The sequence below is a fragment of the Tympanuchus pallidicinctus genome, unplaced genomic scaffold (genome assembly GCF_026119805.1).
Source record: "Tympanuchus pallidicinctus isolate F22 unplaced genomic scaffold, pur_lepc_1.0 scaffold40, whole genome shotgun sequence".
In the NCBI taxonomy this organism is placed as follows: Eukaryota; Metazoa; Chordata; class Aves; order Galliformes; family Phasianidae; genus Tympanuchus; species Tympanuchus pallidicinctus.
The window spans coordinates 1214012-1233785 of NW_026294759.1; the positions used below are offsets into that span (position 1 = coordinate 1214012).

Below are 19774 nucleotides of genomic sequence, written 5' to 3' on the forward strand. Positions count from 1 at the left end.
GTGATATCCTGGCAGAGAGCCAAAGGAGAAATGAAAGAGAGAAGCTTGCTTTGATAAAGGAGGTGCAAAGACAGTGTTTCAGAAGAGGCAGAAGCAAAGGGATGAAGCACTTTGCTACTGAAGTGGCAGAGGCAACACAGTGCAACCACAAGGGACAGGATCCTGTTAGAAGAGCCACAAGTACAGTAAAAAAGCCTTTGGCACTTTCAGAAGTGGTATCGGAACAGCTAGAGAGCTTGTTGCTACTAAAGAAGGTGGCAGAGTTAGGGCTTGGTGGCTCAGACTGTGTGCCACAGACTGATTATGGAAATAATTCGACACAGTAGTGAGGAGGACTCTGCATCTTGAGTCAGAAGCACCTTGCCAAGGTGGTGTACTGGGTATGGAGCACTGAATAAGATGCACAGGATGGCAGTCATGGCACACCGTGAAAACAAGGTACTGCACATGAGCAGTAAGGGTGATGTCAGACAGCAGGGATTATCTGCAGCTAATGTGAATCAGAAAGCAAATTTAGTTATTTACAGGCAGTTCTGGTGAATTAGGAGGTACAGGGGGAAATCAGTCACTTGGAGCAGATTTCCTTCATACCCATTTCCCTACAAACAACATTCATACAATTAAGACCTTCCTTTAAACGTAAGGACAAACTGACGAGTTAATTGCTGATTCACTGGCTATTTGTTATCATGAAAAGCAAGGTTTTCAACCAAATACAGGTTATTTAGTGCCACTGCTCATCTCCCTGTGTCTTCTGACCTGATCACTAAGGATCTTGAATATTTTAGTGATCCAAATGTAACAAAATGGTAGGAAGCTCAAAGTTTTGTGAGATTTGGTGGCTTTCACAGTGGCACACAGAAGTAGCCTCAAAATGTTGTAGGTTCAGTTACATTTTGAGAAAAACCTGAGCACTACAGTTACATGTTGAAAGGAAGGGGTAGCAGGATTTAATTCTGCAGTAGTAGGTTTTGATACGTGCTCGAGGTGACAAAGTCCCCAGAAGAGCTGCAGGGGATTGAAAAGCTACAACACCAACCAGCTTGTGGAACAGGATGAGTTTCACAGTCCAGTGCTACAGCAGCTTGCTAGTGCAGGCAAAGGACACAAGACCAACTTTTTCACTTAAAGACATTCTTTATTCAATCTTTTTTTCGTTTTTTTTTTTATATACAATATTATTTTTAATCTGTAAAAAGTACATATGCAGGATTCCAGGTCAGAGGCAGCCAGAAGGTTTCCACATCAAAAGAAAGACTCTTGCCCTTTTGTTATTTTGGAGGAAAAGTAATCTGTCAAACAAAGCAAGAATAAAGGCAGAATGCAAAACCAACTTCCACCAGGCAATTAGGATTAAAGGCAACAATTCACCGTGATGAGCCAGGCTTTCTTTTTCGATTTCGGTGATTCTCAACTTTTCCAGGCAATTACAGAGCAGTTTGTCAGAGTGGGCCGACAGCCTTAGCAGCTAGTGTTGTTCATCTCTGCTACAGCTGTATGCACAGAACTTGCAACAAAGCTTTGGCTTCCTCTTTGTATGGCAACCCAAGCTCTTGAGTCAGAAGACTGTTTCTCAGAATTCAAGGAGCAAAACAGGGAAGGCTTAGGCTAAACAGATCTCTGAGCTACAACGTGGATCAAGAGCTTGCTTGCATTTTTCTCTGGTAACAAGAAGCCTCCTTGTAATTTGTCCCCTTAAAAACACGGACTACTTAGTAATGTATGTAACAGGCACAATTTGCCAAAAGCCTGTTACTACTGCCCTGAGATGCAAGCTGCCTCCTCATTTTCTGTGGGTGCTAGATTACATTGTTGATCCTTTCAATGTTAATGCTATTATCTATCTCTCCATTCAAACAAGAAAGAGTCACATTATGAAGGTTTATAATACCATACATTTCCTCAGGGACAGAAGAGAGTATCAATGAGGACAGTTAGATACAGCTTAGTTATAAATCAATGAAACATATACTTTTAATCTTACAGGATGGTATTATAGGGAGCATGTAATTGCTTTCACTTTTCAAAACTCCAGATACTGGACATTCAAATATCGTAGAGCTCCAGGTGAGAATATCTCAGTGACCGAAAGGTAAAAAATGGTCATTTGCAAATTCGGAGTAGAGGGCTAAAGAAGCTTCAAAGGTGTGAATGCCACAGGGAATTACACTATCTGCTTTTCTCCTTGCTCCAGGTTACTCAGAATATTGCACGTTCTTTTTAAGCATTCCACTTTAAGGACCACGTTGTGCAGCAAAATGAACACCCAGTATATCAAAGGTTTTATTCTTAGAAGACAAGGCTAAGACATTCACTTCTGGACTGCAGGACACACAGAGCTCCACAGTGGCCAGTGCATAAATTTGGCTTCTGTCAGGCTGTAAAGTGTTAGAAAAAAATGTACTGCTGGCAGATCCTGACCAATAGGCAAGTTTGTGTCTTGGATTCAGAAAAGAACTCAGCATCCTTGTTTTGACTGCATGCAAACAGGATATTGACAATTCTGGGGTTTCCAGGCTCTTGCCCAAATCCAGTGTGCCAAAAGTGTACATGATTTTCTCTCCTTTACTTCATCCTGTAAGAGGAGAAGGCATTGCAGAAATTGCTAAAATGGGACATCTACCTAAAGAAAATGAGGACTGTTTTGTTAGAGAATACGGTGCAAGATTCAGAAACAACTAGGACTAGAAAGCCATTTTGTGCTTAAATTCACACTCTACCTTCATGTAAGTATGTAAGACAGAAGCAACAGAATGAAAGTGATAATACTCTACCCATACCTTATACACCCAAAGGGAAAACTGAGGGAAAACCCAGAGTCTGAACTGTGAGCCACACATAATTCCATTAAGCAGATCAAAACCTTTGTGAAGGACTCTGACTAAGGGCACGTCACTTAGACAGAAGTTTCCAGATCCGTGTTTAGTGTCTACACATGCCTCAGTGAAAATCCATTATCTCCAAACTTTCGGCTTGCTCTAGATAATCTCAAGATGGAGAGATTTAAGAGTGACACAGCAGTAAGTCCATAAAACACATTATTCTGAATAGACGGAGATATCTATTTTGAATAGATGGAGATCTGTAGCTTCTGTAGGAAAAGGAAAGTTTGCCTTTTAAAGAGTGTTGGAGTAGAAACTGACAAACTTTGGGCTAACTGGAAAATGAGAAACAAATATCCTTTATTTGGTACCTGCTGCTTGTCTACACAAAGAAGAAATAGCAGTACTGTACTGAGAAAAATTCCATCCCATAACATGAAATGGCTTAGGTCCTCAATTCAAGCATTCTTGTGGCAGTGAATTAACACACTGGGATTCAAGGAGAAATTAATTTGAATAGTAACTCTTCACATGAGGGGTGTGTTCACATAAGTTCACATGGGGGATGTGGCAGAGCACCCAATAATGGTAAGAAATTTGCTGTTTCTGGGACTCCGACAGAATTTTTTCTCTGAACAGACTGGCAGCCATTCTACATCTGCATTTATCAGGAGGTGTATGACGACAGCCTAGGATGGAAAGTGCTTTTTCTCTCACTCTTAAAAAAAAAAAAAAAGAAAGAAAAAACAACAGAGGAATCTATCTTCCTTATTTCTACTTGTTACTTAGAGAGATTTAAAAGAAATTAATTAATGTGCAACTAATAAGAAGAAACCATTTACTAAGATACTTCTCACTTAACAATTGCTTGAATCAGTATTATTTACTACATCAATTACTTTATCAGCTCTCAAATTATTTTTAAGATACTGCTGCAAATACAATAACTAAGTAATTGGTATGAAGGCAAAAATGTTGATATCAGATTGTTTTCTAAGGTCTGTGTCTTCCTCCTCTCAAACCAAAGCGACAGTCTGGAGGACAGAGTCTGATAGAAATAATCACTTGACCTAGGAAAAAATGCTATGTATAAATTACTGTCAAAGAGAAGTGAGGAAAAATACTATGGGAAATCCTATTTCAATGTATAGTCAGAAAAATTATAATGTGATATTGGGAAAAGGTTTTTATATACGAAATTTCATATATAAACATTCTTTAGGGGGAGAGGGTATTCAGTCCCTCTAGACATGGTGCTGCACTGCTGTAGTTCACTAAAGACAATTCATTCACTCACTTGAGTTTGAAGACAATCAGAATTCTTGAAAGATTTAACCCATGCATAAATTAGGAGGGAAAGAAGCACCTCACTGCTCTTTTCCAGCACAAATGCCAGTCACCGTGGCAAACGGATGTGAGAGCTATAAGGGGGAGTAAAAATAATTATGCAAGCTGTAAGGATTCTGGAACAACACTAAAAAAAAAAATATTGATCAATGAAGAGATACTTGAAAAGGCTAAATTTCCTTTAGCAAAAATTGTGAAGACTGCGGCTCAACTGATACTGTCCAGCCCAATTTCAAAGTATTTGAACTACTCCAGCCTTTGAGTACTCAAGGGAAAAAAAAAAAAAAGGAAACAGCATCTCATTTCTTATCAACTAATTGAAGAGAATCTGCAGTTTCTTTTTCCACTCATGTGTAAGAGATGTTGTTTTCAAAGACAATCACGTTGGCTTTGCACTGTTGCAGGTCACCCAAACGGAAAGGAGTTTTCTAAACTAAATCAAAGGCAGTTCTTGGCTTCTGTCATACACAGAAATATGATAAGATAGGATTTCAAACCTTCAAATAAGGTTCTGTGAATATTACCCAAAGAGTGAAATTAATGTTCAGGAAAAATCCAAATTGCGTGGAAAAACATAAAACAACAAACTCCTGCTGCTTAGTTGAAGGGAAGCACTTTTAAATGTCGTATCCTGTACCTTGCTATATAAGTTATGAGACCGTTCTCAAGTTTTTATCTTTGCAAACTTGACCAGAAGAAACAAGAAAAACAAGAAAATGTGGACTTCCCACGTGATGGGATTTATGAAGAAAGAACGCTTAGTCTCTTATCCCACCCCAGTGTTATGCTCCACACTCTAACCACAACTTGCAAAATGAGCTAAGCCTTTGTTGTTGACAGCAAACTACAAACCAAATGCTTATTCATTGCTTTTTTGAGTGTGAGCACACAACACAGAACCTTCAACACTGCTTTGAAAAGGAAAATGAGAAAGTAATAGCTCTTATAGTTTAGTTTTTATAGTTTGAAGGCCCCAAGAATGGCTGCCAGTCTGGGCAAACTGATGTTCCTTAGAAAATTCAGACAGGTACAGAAAAAAATTCAAATCCTGATGCTGCTGGTGCAGTGATGTTGCTTTTTGTTGTTGCTTTGTTCATGCCATCATCAAACAAAAAGAAAAAGAAAAAGAATCAAAGTATTTGGAACCCACCCGAACTGAAGAGATGACTGGTATGCTGTGCCTTAAAACAGCCAACAGCAGCAGCTGCAAGTTCCTGTCCCTAAACAGGAAAGGCTCTTCTTCCTCACGCTGCTGCATTATTTTAGACAGTAGATTCCATTTCTTGCTAGGGTTCAAAGCACTTGAAGTCTCTGTCCTGCAAATACCACACCTGTGTTTTGGTCATATATAAAACAGAACTTTGTTTCAGTTTTACTCATCTATATGTCGAAGAGCTTTGTTTCTCACGCCTGTACTTGACTCAGAAGTCAAGATTTATCAAGTGTCCATCTCCTCTCCTGCTTAAAGTCTCAGTTGATCCATGTAAACAAAACAGCTGAAAAGTCTCTCTTCCTCTTCTTAGAGCTGATTTTATCGATAAGCAGGATTTCCTGAAAGTGTGGTGTTTGCTAAATGTAAAACAGGCAGGGGATGAGCTTCTGTGTTAAAAACCCAGTTGTCTAACGGGAGAAGGTCATCGTTGGAGAAAAGCAGATACAAATACCTAGATATCAAAACAGAGAAGAAAAATGGTGGGTATTAAAGTTGAGCAACAGACACTGGGGCACCATAGCAGCTGCATGCCCCACCAGTCAACAGCTAAAGCCATAAACAAGTTATTTGCTTTCAGTCTTTTTATAGCACTCACACAACTTTCCCCATTATAATGATCTGAAGAGTCATTTTTATCACAGGCAAGCCCTACAATGAAAAACTTGTTACAAAGACAGCATTTTAATTTTTCCAAGTAACTTCTATTTTTCAAGACTCCTTTCCAAGGTGTATAATATAATACAGACATCAAGACATCAAGCACAAGGATTTTGGAGGCTGGGGAGCAGAGCAGAAGTAGGCAAAAAACTGGTTTCAATTGAGCAAACCCACTTGGAAAAGACTATTTCATTCAAATCAAATCAAATATTCAGAGGAAGCAGAGAAGAAGCCACTAAGCCATGCCAGATATTTGATTTGTCATCACCATGCGGGGCAGTCATCAGCAGCTTCTGGTAGGAGGAAATGTGCCAATATGCTTGCAGAGAAGATCCATAAATGTTGTACATTAAAAAGAAACACAGTGCAAATAAAGCATGTAATGATGTTACATTTCTGGACATATGTGTAAAGATTCTCTCTTGTTTCCTTTTCTCTTAATACACAATTTTGAATGTGGTTATGCTATCATTGTAAGAGGACACTGGCAGCAGAGATCTTTGTAAAGTCTTCCAAACTCAAATGCTATAATTCCAAAGGCAGTTCCCTTCTCCCAGAAAACCTGATTGTGTTCATGCAAGCTAAGCTTAATATCACTGTGATATAGGACCTCTCAACTTCTGTTTCAGCCTGATTTCCTACTATTCCACCAACGTGAGGTCTTGCAGCACGGGACAAGGAAGAGTTGTCACTCCCATCAGTGGGCTTTGTCACATCCAGAATGTGAGTTCTGTATATTCCCACTGTCTACAGTCAAATGTCACTGCTTATCCTTCAGAATATCCAGTTACTGAGTGAAACACCAGTGAACTTTCAGATCTCCTTTTGATGAAAGATCTAGACAGGATTCTGACAATACTTCAAAGGTCAGTCCTGTCACCACAGAAGCCCCACAGGAGCAGACTTCATCCTCTCTCTGATTTGGCTTTTATAGGTAGATGGATGACACAGAATCAGCTCCTCAAGAAGCTCTGTGTAACCAGCAGGACATGTTTGAAATATTGCCCCTCTTTGGGAGTATAGCTTTTAGGCTGTAGAAAATTAACTCAAAGGAGTAAATAAATAAATATAATTAACAAAGATGACAGAAGAAAGAGGCTCACTTTCTTTTTGTAATGACAATAAAGGGAAACAAAGTACTGTGACCATTGAGAGAAGTCTGGTAGGGATTATTCAACTGCAGGACACAATGACCATATCCTTCTCTCAGATGTGATGAACTTGGAGTCCTTTCACACAAGTGAGACACGTCATGGTGCCTGAAGTATGCATCAGCTCTGCGACTGTCAGGATCTATTTTTTCCCTGGGAGCATTTTGAGCTCCCAGTAACTCAAACAAATCTTCTCAGTCAGAAACTGTCACTAAAACCCAGTAAATACTGTAAAATAACAAAAATTATTACCATTTTTAATAACAGAAAATAACCACTTCACTCTGAAAAACCTACAAGCCATACTAGGCTGACACATTATTACAATTTTTGTTTTTGTTTGTTGTTCTTCATATCACTGAGTTGTAAAGACTGAAAGTCCTCACTGCTGACAGGTTTTTGCAATAACATAGGTACTTTCTCTTTGTATGGGAACCTCTGACCGATCACCTGAGGCGAGCAATGAGTCAGCCTTGGGAGCACAGGTGAAGGCAATTCAGCTGTACTGCCACGAGCAGACCCTGGCTCCACCTTTCTTAGACCCATTTAAGAGCTGGTTACCAGTGGGGAAGGATCTCTTCTGGAGATCTACTCTGCTGGAGTTTTGTATGTGAGCCCAGGATACAGGTAAGCTTTCTATCTATTCTCTTTTGAACAAAATCTGCTTTGCCTAACTCTCTTGTTTATTTTGTAATTATAACATCTTAATATTCATTGATTATACACTCCTTGGCATGGATACTTAAGCAGAGACAACAGGCTTCTAATAGCATCTCTAGCCACATTCATACTGCCAAGTGGCTTCTGTCCATGGAAATAACCAATGTTCTGCAAACTGTTATGCAGAAGTGATGAAGGAGTAGGGAATAATAGCTCAGGCACTTTTCTTCCAAAAGTAGACAATTCACAAGATTTCAGAAAGATACCCTACATTAAACAATGGTAGATCTCAATGCTAGAAGTGCATTACCAAGTTCACTTATATAACTGTCAAGAAATAATCACACCCTGGAGATACTGCTTTATGGGCGAAACCCCAGTGTGATCACAACTGTGAGACAAAAGACTGCTCTCGACAGCAAGTCTGCATCATAATGGAAGAGATGAGTAGCAATGATAAGCTGGCTCAGGCCTAAAAAGCGATCTCTTAATAATAGACTTCTTTACATATTCTTAACTTTATATGTATTTCTTACTGTAAGCAACAACTCCGCAAGTTAAAGGTGGTTAAATGTTCTAGCACAGTGCAGAATAACTTTTTTTTGTTATAAAAAAGAAACTTCAGACACTTTACCTTGAACTGACTATACAGTAGAGTGCATAAGTCTCCGCATAACTGACTGAAGATGTTCTGCTGACTTGACTGAATTAAAAAAACATTTTAAATATTCTAAAATTGGAAGTACATAAAAGACTATAAAATATGCCTGATATTCTTGCTTCCAACAAAAAACATTCTAGAAAGGCATGCTGTAGGAGAAATACAGAAAAATAATTCAAGGGCACAGAGGATGTTTTTTCAAGTTTACTCCATTGCAGTGGCACATACAGGAGAAATAGGTTCTACAGTAGCAGAGTATATATAGCACACACTTGTATAAAATAGGTCACTGCATCTAAAAAATGTCTTTTACAAAGAGTGCTTTCTAAAAAGGAGATACTTTCCCTATTGTGATGCCAGAAATCAAATTAAAGTCTCAAAAATGAACACTCCCTCAGCATAAGCTTGTTGTATTAGAAAATCTATTTGTATTTTCTTCTGGGAAAATAGGCTAACCTTGGACCTGAAAGCTGGGGGAAAAAAAAAAAAGACCAAACCACCCTGGAAATGACAAGAGATTATTTGTTTAGTCAACATATTCTTGTAAAAACACATGCTAGCTTTTACAGGAACATACAAGAGTGAAAACAGCTTACTTCAATGTTTCAGCAAGGAAAAAGCTCTGCTGTACGTCGTCATATGTAGGAGATGATGAGTAGACATCCTTGACGCCAGAGAAGCCACCACTAACTCGGCAATACTTGTCAATTGCCTGCAAAAAGGGAGGTTAAAAAAAGGCAATTCAATTGTAAAATAAAATTTGAAAACACCAAAATAACACGATTGATCAATAAAGGAGGAAATTCTTTCCACTCTGTAGTTATGTCAGATGATGATGTGGATTGGGAAAATAAGTTAATAAATGAGGACTGAACACATAGAAAAGTAAAATTCTTCCAAGGCTACTAACGACATTTGGCAAACAACTAGAAGCTAGAAAAAGGTATTCACTCACTGTTCGCTGATACTGATGGGAGCACACAGCCTCAGCAGACTTCAACTTTAAGCTTGCATAGCTGCTTGTATGTAACATTGTGCAGAACATTCATTGCTCAGTTAAGATAACATGGGCTATGGGGAGTGTAGGAAGATGACAAACACTCCTGAATTTTGCAGCTGGGAGAGTTTGAAGAGTTACAGGACTGTGATTTGTAACTAGTCACAGAGACTTTCTGAAGTTAGGGATTAAATACAGTACTAATATTTAGGGAAGCACTGATTTCATCTTACGTACTCTTCCAGCTACCTCTTCCTCCATACAATTCCATCTCCAATAAATGCTTCTCTCTTTCCCCCTTATACAGTTGAAACACAAGTCAGCTCATGTGCCAGACTTCAAAACAGTTCTTTATGTTTAAAGCATCAACTTTAAACCAATCAGCATTTCAGGCAGAGAGGGGCCAATGGATTCTGGATTCACAAACCAGCTTGCTAACCAGCTCCAACACAGTGCAGGAAAAATCATGCTGGAAGAGGAGGAGACAGGGAAGAATGCATCAGTAGTGCAGAGCAGCTCCTTACACTCATCATTTGGCTGACAAACATAATCTTACAGCATGCCAGGATATTAGCTGCTAAAACCAGCCCCAAAGCTATGACAGTGAAATGATTTGCAGATTGTTTCTGCCTCCCCGCTGTTTTGGTGGTATGTCCTCAGCAGATAACTGCTCTTTTAACAGTTTCATGTGGGGACAGAAAAGGTAGAGTGATGAAGGAAACTGCTCGGCTTAGGCTATGTGTCATTACCAACTACTGAACACAGCTCCCTGTACTTCATTAATCTATGATTTGGCCCATTAGTTTGCATGAAGCTTCTCTCCACGCAGCTCTAGGCCTGGATTTCCTTTGTTTCTGAGCAAGTGTAATTCACAACGTATTTCCTTATTTTAAGTGAAGCTTCCTGTAGTTTTGGATGGAAACATTTCCTTTTTTGTTGGGGTTTGAGCACATAAGAAGAAAGTGTCTGCATGAATTCTGTTCTAATCTAGTTACTGTTGCAATCTAGGACTATACTGAGAATATTCACATTTTAAGATACAGGCTGACCAAGTTCTTTCTACAGTCTGGAGATAAAATTGTATGTCTAACCCAGGAGTATCAAACTCATGACAGTCTCTTTGCATGTTCTTACACATCATAAGTGATGCTGGCTACTGCATGGTAGCCAAAGGGAGGAAAAACAAAAAAGGAAAAATTGAATTTCTTGACTTCTGAAGAAATAATGCTCATGTGATTTACAGAACTACTTTCTCATTCCTCCTTGCAAGACCTACAAGCTGCTAGGCAAGTGTCATACAAATAAACATGAGCTAAAGAACTTTGGGTTTCTACATAGGAAATAACCTGCATCCTCTTGCAATTATTTCATTTTTTTAAATAATGGTGCAGAATGCACGCTTATCTCTGCTCTGGAGTGTGACAATGTTTGTGTGTGGAGTGTGTGGAGAATGTTTGGATGGTTACAATTCTGTCATCATCAAACTGTGCTCAGATAGGAGAATCTTGCCCAGGAGAAGCTCACAATGTTCAGTAAATCTGAAGTCAAGGTCTTGTACCTGGGTGAAGGCAACATGCAGTATGAATTCAAGCTGGAGGACGAAAGGATTGAGTACAGCCCTGCTGAAAAGGACCTGGGGGCATGGGAAGATGGGGAGCTGAACATGAGCCAGTCACGTGCCCTCACAGCCCAGAAAGCCGAATGTATTTTGGGCTGCATCAAAGGAAGTGTGGCCAGCAGGGTGATGGAGGTGATCCTGCTCCTCTATTCTGTGCTGGCAAGACCTCACCTGGAGTACTGTGTCCAGATGTGGAGTCTTCAGTACAGGAGAGATGTGGACCTGTTGGAGCATGTCCAGAGAAGGGCCACAAAAATGATTCACAGAATGGAACACCTCTCCTACAACAACAGGCTGAGAGAGAGTTGGGGCTGTTCAGCCTGGAGAAGGCTTGGAGAAGACCTTATAGTGGAGTTTTAATATCTTAAGGGACAGCTACAGGTAAGAAATGGGACAGACTCTTCAGCAGGGTCTGTATGGTGACAGAACAAAGGGAAATGGTTTCAAGCTCAAAGAGGGGAGATTTAGGTTGTGTATGAGGAAAAAGACTTTTACAATGAGAGTGGTAAGGCACTGGAACAGGTTGCCCAGAAAGGTGATCGATGCCCATCCCTAGAGACTTCCAAGGTGATGCTGGAATAGGCCCTGGGCAACCTGATCTGTGTATGTCTCTGTTCATTGCAGGACAGTTGGACTAGATGGCCCTAAGAGATCTCTTCCAACTCTAAGGATTCTATGATTCTATGTTGAGGCCTTTTATACCACACCCTTTAACCTGATATTGACAGCTGAATAATTATATCAGGTACCAAAGCAGGGGGTTCTGATCTATCAAAGGGATACAATCAGGGTCCCATTCACCATGAAAATTGGGGTGTTTTATAATTTCTGATGGCCATGTCCCAATTACTTGCCGTGTTACCATTCCTTCCCCTTCTAATAATCTTCCCCATGGTGCGAGCAGTCTCTACAGTTTTGGCCCAACTTGCACTTCCCAAGGCCATCTTACTATGTGGATTCCAGGTTCTAAATTCTCATGGGCAACAAGCAGAACACTGCATATTGTTCTCACTTGGGATTTCAATCGTATATCGTTTCCCATAATTTGGATCCTCTACGGTGAGCCCCAAGTTGTTTGTAACATGCAGGGTGCTGCCATCTCTGAGTCTTTCATTCATGTCTTTCAGCATTTTGTGCAGTCTCTCAGTCCACCTCTGCAAGGACTGAGAATCGGACTTCTGAGTGGCACTTAGAATGCTATTATACTGCTGTACCAGGCCTGCTCCCATCAGATTGCAAGGCAGATGGAACAACCATTTGATGTTGTTTTCCTCAGCCCACTTTCGTACTGTTGTTCACTGGTCACTTTGGATGACTTGAGGAGTCTTTATGCTACCATTCATTTAGTTATTACCTTGATTTGCTCAGGCTTGATTTGCTTTTAGCTCTGGATAGTCCTGCACTAATCCACTTACTGTGTCAACGTAGTTCAAGACACATCTGGCCCCTTCAGATTGAGGGAGGGGGCCTATGTAGAAGACCTGCAATCTGTACAACGGATGATGCCCTTCAGTGTGATGCACTGTTGTTTCTGGCAAAGGACTCAGTTGTACCCTGGAGTATGCTTCTCATTCTTGACATGCCTGGACAATATCTGACATTTGAATGGGCAGCCCCCATGCTTTTACTGCTTCCCATGTTGTCTCCTGCCCAGTAGATCACAACTTCTTATGTAGTGATGGGGCAATGTTATCTGCTGGCAGACCTGGCTACCTTATCTGAGCCAATGTATTGGTCCAACATTCCCTGGCGATTGCATGAGTATATATACTGTTCGTTGCCACATTCCAGATATCAGACCACATGTCTCTGCCTCAGGTTGGTTGAACACAGATAGTCTGATCCTGAGCAGCTCACTGAGCAATCCAAACTGCAAGTCCTCAGAAGACTGCTCATCTATCTGTGCAGATGTACAATGCACAGTCACTCAGTTCCTGGGTTATAATCAAGCTATACCTTTCTTCTGCTCCATGCCAAAACTGAGATCAGGCGCGCAGGACAGAACCCTGATGCTGCCACAAACCCCAACCAAACCCTTCCCAGTTTATGTGTACATCTAATTTAGCAGACAGGGTGAGATCAAATACACAAAATGACTCTTAAAGTGTCCTCACAGATGGCTTCCCTCATACCTTGCTCCCAGATGTTCTGGAGCTCTACCATAGAATTCCATAAACCACTATGGGTGGGTGTATCTGTTTTATTAGGTCACATCAGTTCACAGGCTACTATAACCAACTGAATTAAGGAATGATTTTCCTCTTTGTGTATGACAGTGGTATATAGTCTTTGCCTAAGTGCTGGCTGTGTCATGATAGAGGCCAGTTTGAAATTTCTCATTTATCACAACACTTTTGGCTCCCATATCTCATAGTCTCAACAGCTAGGCCAGGATACTTTCCCTTGACCTTTGCTGGAATCACTGGACCAAGTCCACCAATTCAGTAGCCATATACGGGCATGCAGTAAATGCATCATAGACTGGGGAAGAAGCCACTCTTTGGGTGGTACCTCCTTAGGTCTTTCTTGGATTTTCTTGTTGTTGTTTTGTTTTGTCTTTTTAATGACTACTGGCTGAATTTCTAGAGGGTTCAGTTCTACCAGAGCCTCTAGTTCAGATTTTTTAGAATTCTCTTTTCCAACATTGTCAGGGCCATAGGGGTCTGACTGCTCAGGGTCCTCTTCATTCGTGAGAAGCAAGGCCCTGATAAGGCCCAATCACTGGTTCAGGCCAAGACATAATGGTTCCCATACACTCAACAAAACAATGCTAATTTTTAATTTTTACTGCACCTTAGACCACATGGAAGTCCTGGAGGACTGGAAGAGTATCAAAGGAATGCTATTATCCAGAAGCAAGCTGACTGGATAAATATAAGATAGCAGATCTAAAGTTCCAAACAATTTTGGAAACACAAATAAATGCATATAAAAGAACAGGAGGACAACTGACACTGGTAAGTATGGTTTTTACAGAAACCATCATTCTTAGCAAACTGGTAGACTTCAAAGAATGAAATCAAAGTAGTAAAGTAGTAAAAAGTAGTAAAGGAAACTGCAAAGGTATAAGAAATGTTTTTAAAGCAATTGAGATTGTATCATAACACATAATGATAAGAAGAAAATATCACTATACCTTACCAATATCATTTTCTTAATTAAAAGTGACCAACAGTGATTTAACAGTGAACTGGAAATGCGGACCCATCACTGGATAGGTTGCTTTTTACAGAGATTCAATAAGGGGTCACACCTTAATTTTCAGTAAATCACTGTATAACTGCTGATGGCAAATATGATATATAGGTGAATAACAGCAGTCAGTGTAATCTGGGGCTAACTGGAGCCCTAACAAAATGAGTTTTGTGTGGCCAGGTACAAAATCCTAACCAAGAATAAAGGGAGTACAGAACCAGATTAGTCTGGAAAGTAGACGCTTAAAAGAATCCAGTGGCCACCAGAGACAAGTTAGTATGAGTTCCTCCTAGGATGCTGAGACAAGTACACACACAGGGGTAGCAAACAGAAGCAGGCATGTAGTTTTAATTTTGCATAGGGCTGTTGATAAAGACAAAAACTGGAATACACCATTTCAGATTTCGTTTTTAAAAAAGCAGGATGAACATCTGAGGTGGGTGCAGACATTTGGAGAAAATGCTTTACAGCAGGAGAAAGTACAATTTCTTAAGACAATCCAGTAGCAGGCTTATTATAATCCGTGAAAACTGGAAAGAAACCATAGGCAATAAAACACATTTTGATATGGTACACGGAATCATAGGAAAGTGCAATGATTGCCATAGGGAACTAGAAAAATTCAGAAGGGAAATAGGGCATATCTTTTTAACAGCATAAATAATTAAATAATGCAACAAACTACCAGAGAAATTAGGTTTTCCACTTATTCAAATCAATAGTAGAAAAGAAAAAATTGCAATATGGTACTCGTGCCAAATACATATTTCTGGGCTCAAAAACAATGCCATGTGAAATTTCAGGGCCTGTGACAAGATCAAGGTTTTTTTGGAACTAAAATTGTACTTGCCTCTAGACTAGATCCCAGTTCTCTCAGTCCTTCTGAGGACAGGCAGGTATTCATCAATTCAAAGAAGCAAGTAAAGGTGATCACCAAGAACTCAGTCAACAAACTTTAGGTTCAATGGAACAAAAAAAGGAAAAAAAAAGACAGTTTCACATTCTGAAAAAAAATTCATTTTGAGCTCTGCAGAGAAGGATCTGGGTGTCCCGGTGGACAAGAGGTTGGCCATGAGACAGCGGTGTACCCTCATGGCCAAGAAAGCAAATGGTGTCCTGGGGTTCATTAAGAAGAGCATGGCCAGCAGTTGATGGACGTGATCCATTTCCACTACTCTGCCCTGGTGAGACCACATTTGGAGCACTGTGCCCAATTCTGGGCTCCACAGCTCAAAAAAGACAGGGAACTACTGGAAATCATCCAGTACAGGGCCACAAAGACAATTAAGGGCCTGCAGTGTCTTTTTTTTTTTTTTTTTTTTAAGGAAAGGTTGAGAGACCTGCAACTGTTCAGCCTGGAGGATACTGGGAAGGGATTTCATCATTGTTTATAAATATCTAATGGATGGGAATCAAGTGAATACGACCAGATTCATTTCAACAGCACCCAGCAACAGGACAAGGAGCACAAATTGGCACATAGAAAGTTCCATCTGAAAATGAAGAAAAACTTCTTTACTTTGAGCACTGGCACAGGCTGTCCAGAGAAGTCATGGAGTCTCCTTTTTTGGAGATATTCAAAACCCATCTCAATGTGTTCCTGTGTTATTTACTCTAGGGAAACTGCTTTAGCAGGTAGGCTGGAATAGGAGATCTCTAGAGGTCCCTTCTGACCCCTACAGTTCTGTTCTCCCCTGAAGTGCAAAGCACCTATTAAAATTCTTATGAGAAAAAAAAAATTGCCATGAGAACTATATAATACAGATTTCAAAGTATATTCAGTTGTCATAAAGCAACAGAAAAGTGAATAAAGACTGTGTTACACAAAAGCAGCAAGCTAACCATTCTGTGTATTATACCAGATTATTTACAAATGGAGGAACAAGCACAGCCAGAACTGTGTGAGGCATGGAAGCAGAGAAAGCAGTGTGTAGGCGTGAGGAGGAAAACAAGAACTTATTATCTCTATGCAGGGAACAGAAAGGAGCAGAAAACTTCCCAAGCTCCTCTGTTAGTATTATGGTGAGGGAAAGAAAAACTAATTGTGGGAGGGAGAGGTAGACAAAAACATTTATGAAGAGTTCAGAAACATTCTACAGTTATATCAGATAAAAAAACTACTGAGGAAGTAAGCAGAAAATCTATAGGGACAGAGGAAGATACACCATGAGTGCTTGATTTACACAACTTCAATGCAGATGCCTTAAGATAAAATAAATTCCTGCCCTACACATACAGAAATCTGGAGACAGAGGAAGAAGAAGGGGTTTTGTTTGAAAGCATTAGTAGGAACGAAAATATGAGAACAAGATGGAGAAAGTGTAACAAAAGCTCTGCACTGCACTATAAAGACAGATCCTGTCTTGAAAAATTTTGTATTTGTATATTCTTTAACTTACTACACAAGTCATAATCTCATCTTGGATCACAGAGTCACAGCTTCTGACAAGAGCTGGTGTTAGATCAGCAGGCATTTGTTGCATACAACTAGCAAGGGGTAGGTTACTAAATCCATTTCTTTGTCACATTAGACACATTTATAGCTCAGGCAGCAGAGAAGATATCGCTTAGTGTTGATGCTGATATGACATATTTTAGAGATAGTGACAATGAATTTTAGAATAAAAATGCGATGTACTGTGCAGAATAATATGATGCTAGTGATAACCAAACAGTCTACAAGACAAAACCTAACCAAGACTAAGGCATTGTCTTAAAATACTATGATTCTTCTATGTTATTACAACTAAATTGAGGAAAGCATATATATGAGCCAAGCTAAATACCCTGAACCTGCCTTCTCAACAGATCAGCATTAGCTTCAAGTACTTTTTTCTGGATCTCTTCCTTCTCTTGCTAAACTGGTTCTGACATGCAGATTAAAGTTTTTGCAGGCTCTTGAATCCTCTCTTCCCTGGCTCTTTCCTCATCTTATCTGCCCAGCTACAGTAAATTAGCATCTTGTTACCTTAAATGTTTATTCTAATGTTAGAAAATGGCTTTGAGGTATGTTTCCAAAGACTTCTGGAGCTATAGCAACAAAGTGGAGGAGTTGTAGTGGCCCACTGGCTGCTCAAACCTTGAAGAGAACCAGAAAACTGCTGGGAAAGCAATATAGTTTTGCATGACCCCGGGATAGACCAGCAGGTGGAAGCAGTGAGAAATAAGAGATCAGAAAAGGATCGCTGTTCAGCTCCAGGAAGTATACAAAGTGAGAAATCTTTCCAAGATTATAAATAATTTTTACAATTAGAATAGTATATTGTCATATGAAAATGATGTCTTGTTACTCATATGACCAGCCTATAACTATCAGACATCTACATACGATGGATGAATGAGAGAAGGGCGCAAACACAGAGATTCAAATTTTTAGTATAAAGCTCTGTGCTTTCATAGACCAGTGCAAGCATTTTCAATGAGAAAGACTCAAGAACATTTTCACACTCAGGAATTTGGTTCGGATATATAACAATCAGATTCAAATCCAGCAAGGCATCCATACAAGGGAGTAACAATCTCTAAAACACCTTTGCAAAAATGTTTAAGTTCTGCCTTAGGTATTACTGCTTATTCACTTTCCTTCATGGTCTGCTTCTTGTAATGCTGGATTTTTTCACTATAATTGAGTAATAAAACATGATTGGCAATCTGATTTCCTTCCATTTAGACAAGTATGAAAGGAAAAACCCATGATACCAACTCACATGTTTACATGCTATCCAGTCTACAGTCCATCTGAGTTTTAACAGTAGACCAAGAAGAAACATTAAGAACAGCAGTGTATTTTAAAGTAAACGAGCGCTAATACATATTTAACAGTTATTTATAATACATTTTTGTTTCCCAGTATAAATTACTTCTCTTGAGGGCTGAGGACCACTGACTACAGTAGGACTCATGATCAGTAACTCGTATTCCAAGCCTGAAGCTCACCAGCTGTACAATGCTGAACATGCCTTTCTACTGTTTGTTTCAGTAGTCGGAAAAAACAAAAAACAAGAAACAAAAAACCCAACCAGGAATAACAACACACTCTTCCATATATATGCCAGTTTACTGAGACTTGTGAAAATAAATTACTTGAAGTGTTTCAGCTACAAAAGGAAAATAAGTGGAATTAATTTGCTGACAGATAATAAATAGTTACCTGTGTTGCCTCCCAGCCCCACTGCCTGTACTTGGGATCGTGTGTGAATCTCCACATATACCAGTAGGTCTCAATCACCTCTGGTCTTAGGATATAATACTTCTCATTCTGACGCACTGCCACTGCCTCTACACCACCATCAAATTTGAATGCTTCTGGACCCAGCTTTAATGCTGCAGAGCAAAGAGAGAAAAAAAAAATTAAAAAAAAGAAACATTTTTACTCCTGACAAACTATAGGAGGAAGGGTGGTTATCAGGCTGCTACATCCCAGGCATGTGAGAGAAGCAGGAATTAGCTCATCTTCAAGCAGTCTCATAAATATTTCCTATTCTTGAGGACTTTTCTTATGAACTTATCCAATTCCTGGAGAAAACTACCTATCTTTACAGGCATACACTAATCCTCTTGAAAACTAACGAAACACAAAGAATATGAACACATTAATATATTCAGTTATGGGATAAAATTGAAGTGACTGATATCAATTCTTGAACAGCAAAAGAAACAAAAGGGTCAACAGCTATTTTACTGCCTTTTCATCCTACCCAGCACAGCTGGAAAAGATCTTACAACAAAAACAGATGTCACCACCCCAAATAAGCTATCTCATTCAAACTCTTGGTTTAGGGTAGTGCTGTCAGGCCACCAAAGCTCATGTGCTTCCTAAGGGAATCCAATCCTCTAGTAAAATGTTTACAACTAGTCAATGGAAACTTAGCCACATCTGAAAATGAATCTCTAAACAAAGGGATTTGCTGCTTCTGCCCATAAAGGAAGACGTAACGGCACAGTGCCAGCAGCTGGAGGTCTATTTTCAGCTTGGTTGATACTAGATCTATTCAATAGTCCCTAGCTCTCCTGCTGGAGAAGAGAGTGAACAACTGATTCTCACCCAACGTTTCCAATCCCCTGGTGATTTTGCAAATCTGTCATTTCATAAAACATTTATTTTCCATATGAAAGAATCCTATCTGATTCAGTTGTTCCTTTAATGGAAATTATTCTGTACCTTTAATTTTCCTCCCAGGGCTATCTGCAACTCTTCCAACCCAACTACAGTGCTATTGAAATGTGTAGACTAGTTTGAACTAAATGTACCGGCAAGATTAATATAGCTACATAATAATGCTCTCTCTTTTGTTTCTTCTCAGTTTGTTCTTCCTGATCGATACACAGAGTTGGCATTTTCATAATGTTGTCAGTTAAGAGCTCACCATCTTATATCTGAGATCTGAAATTATTTTTTCATAGGCCTTCTTGACAGCACACCCAACTACAGAAAAATCTTGAAATCTTCTGCC

General features: G+C 39.6%; 1 protein-coding gene across 1 annotated transcript in view; it reads right to left on the bottom strand.

Annotated features, from left to right (window-relative positions):
- Window positions 1-1117: 1117 nt before the first annotated feature.
- Window positions 1118-19774, bottom strand: part of MAN1A2 (mannosidase alpha class 1A member 2) — a 136853-nt gene continuing 118196 nt past the window's right edge. The window contains exons 11-13 of the mRNA XM_052701638.1: window positions 18472-18644; window positions 9108-9223; window positions 1118-5833 (exon numbers count right to left, since the gene is read on the bottom strand). Coding sequence (XP_052557598.1) covers window positions 5701-5833; window positions 9108-9223; window positions 18472-18644 — 422 coding nt within the window. The 3' untranslated portion in view covers window positions 1118-5700. The remainder of the gene's footprint in view (window positions 5834-9107; window positions 9224-18471; window positions 18645-19774) is intronic.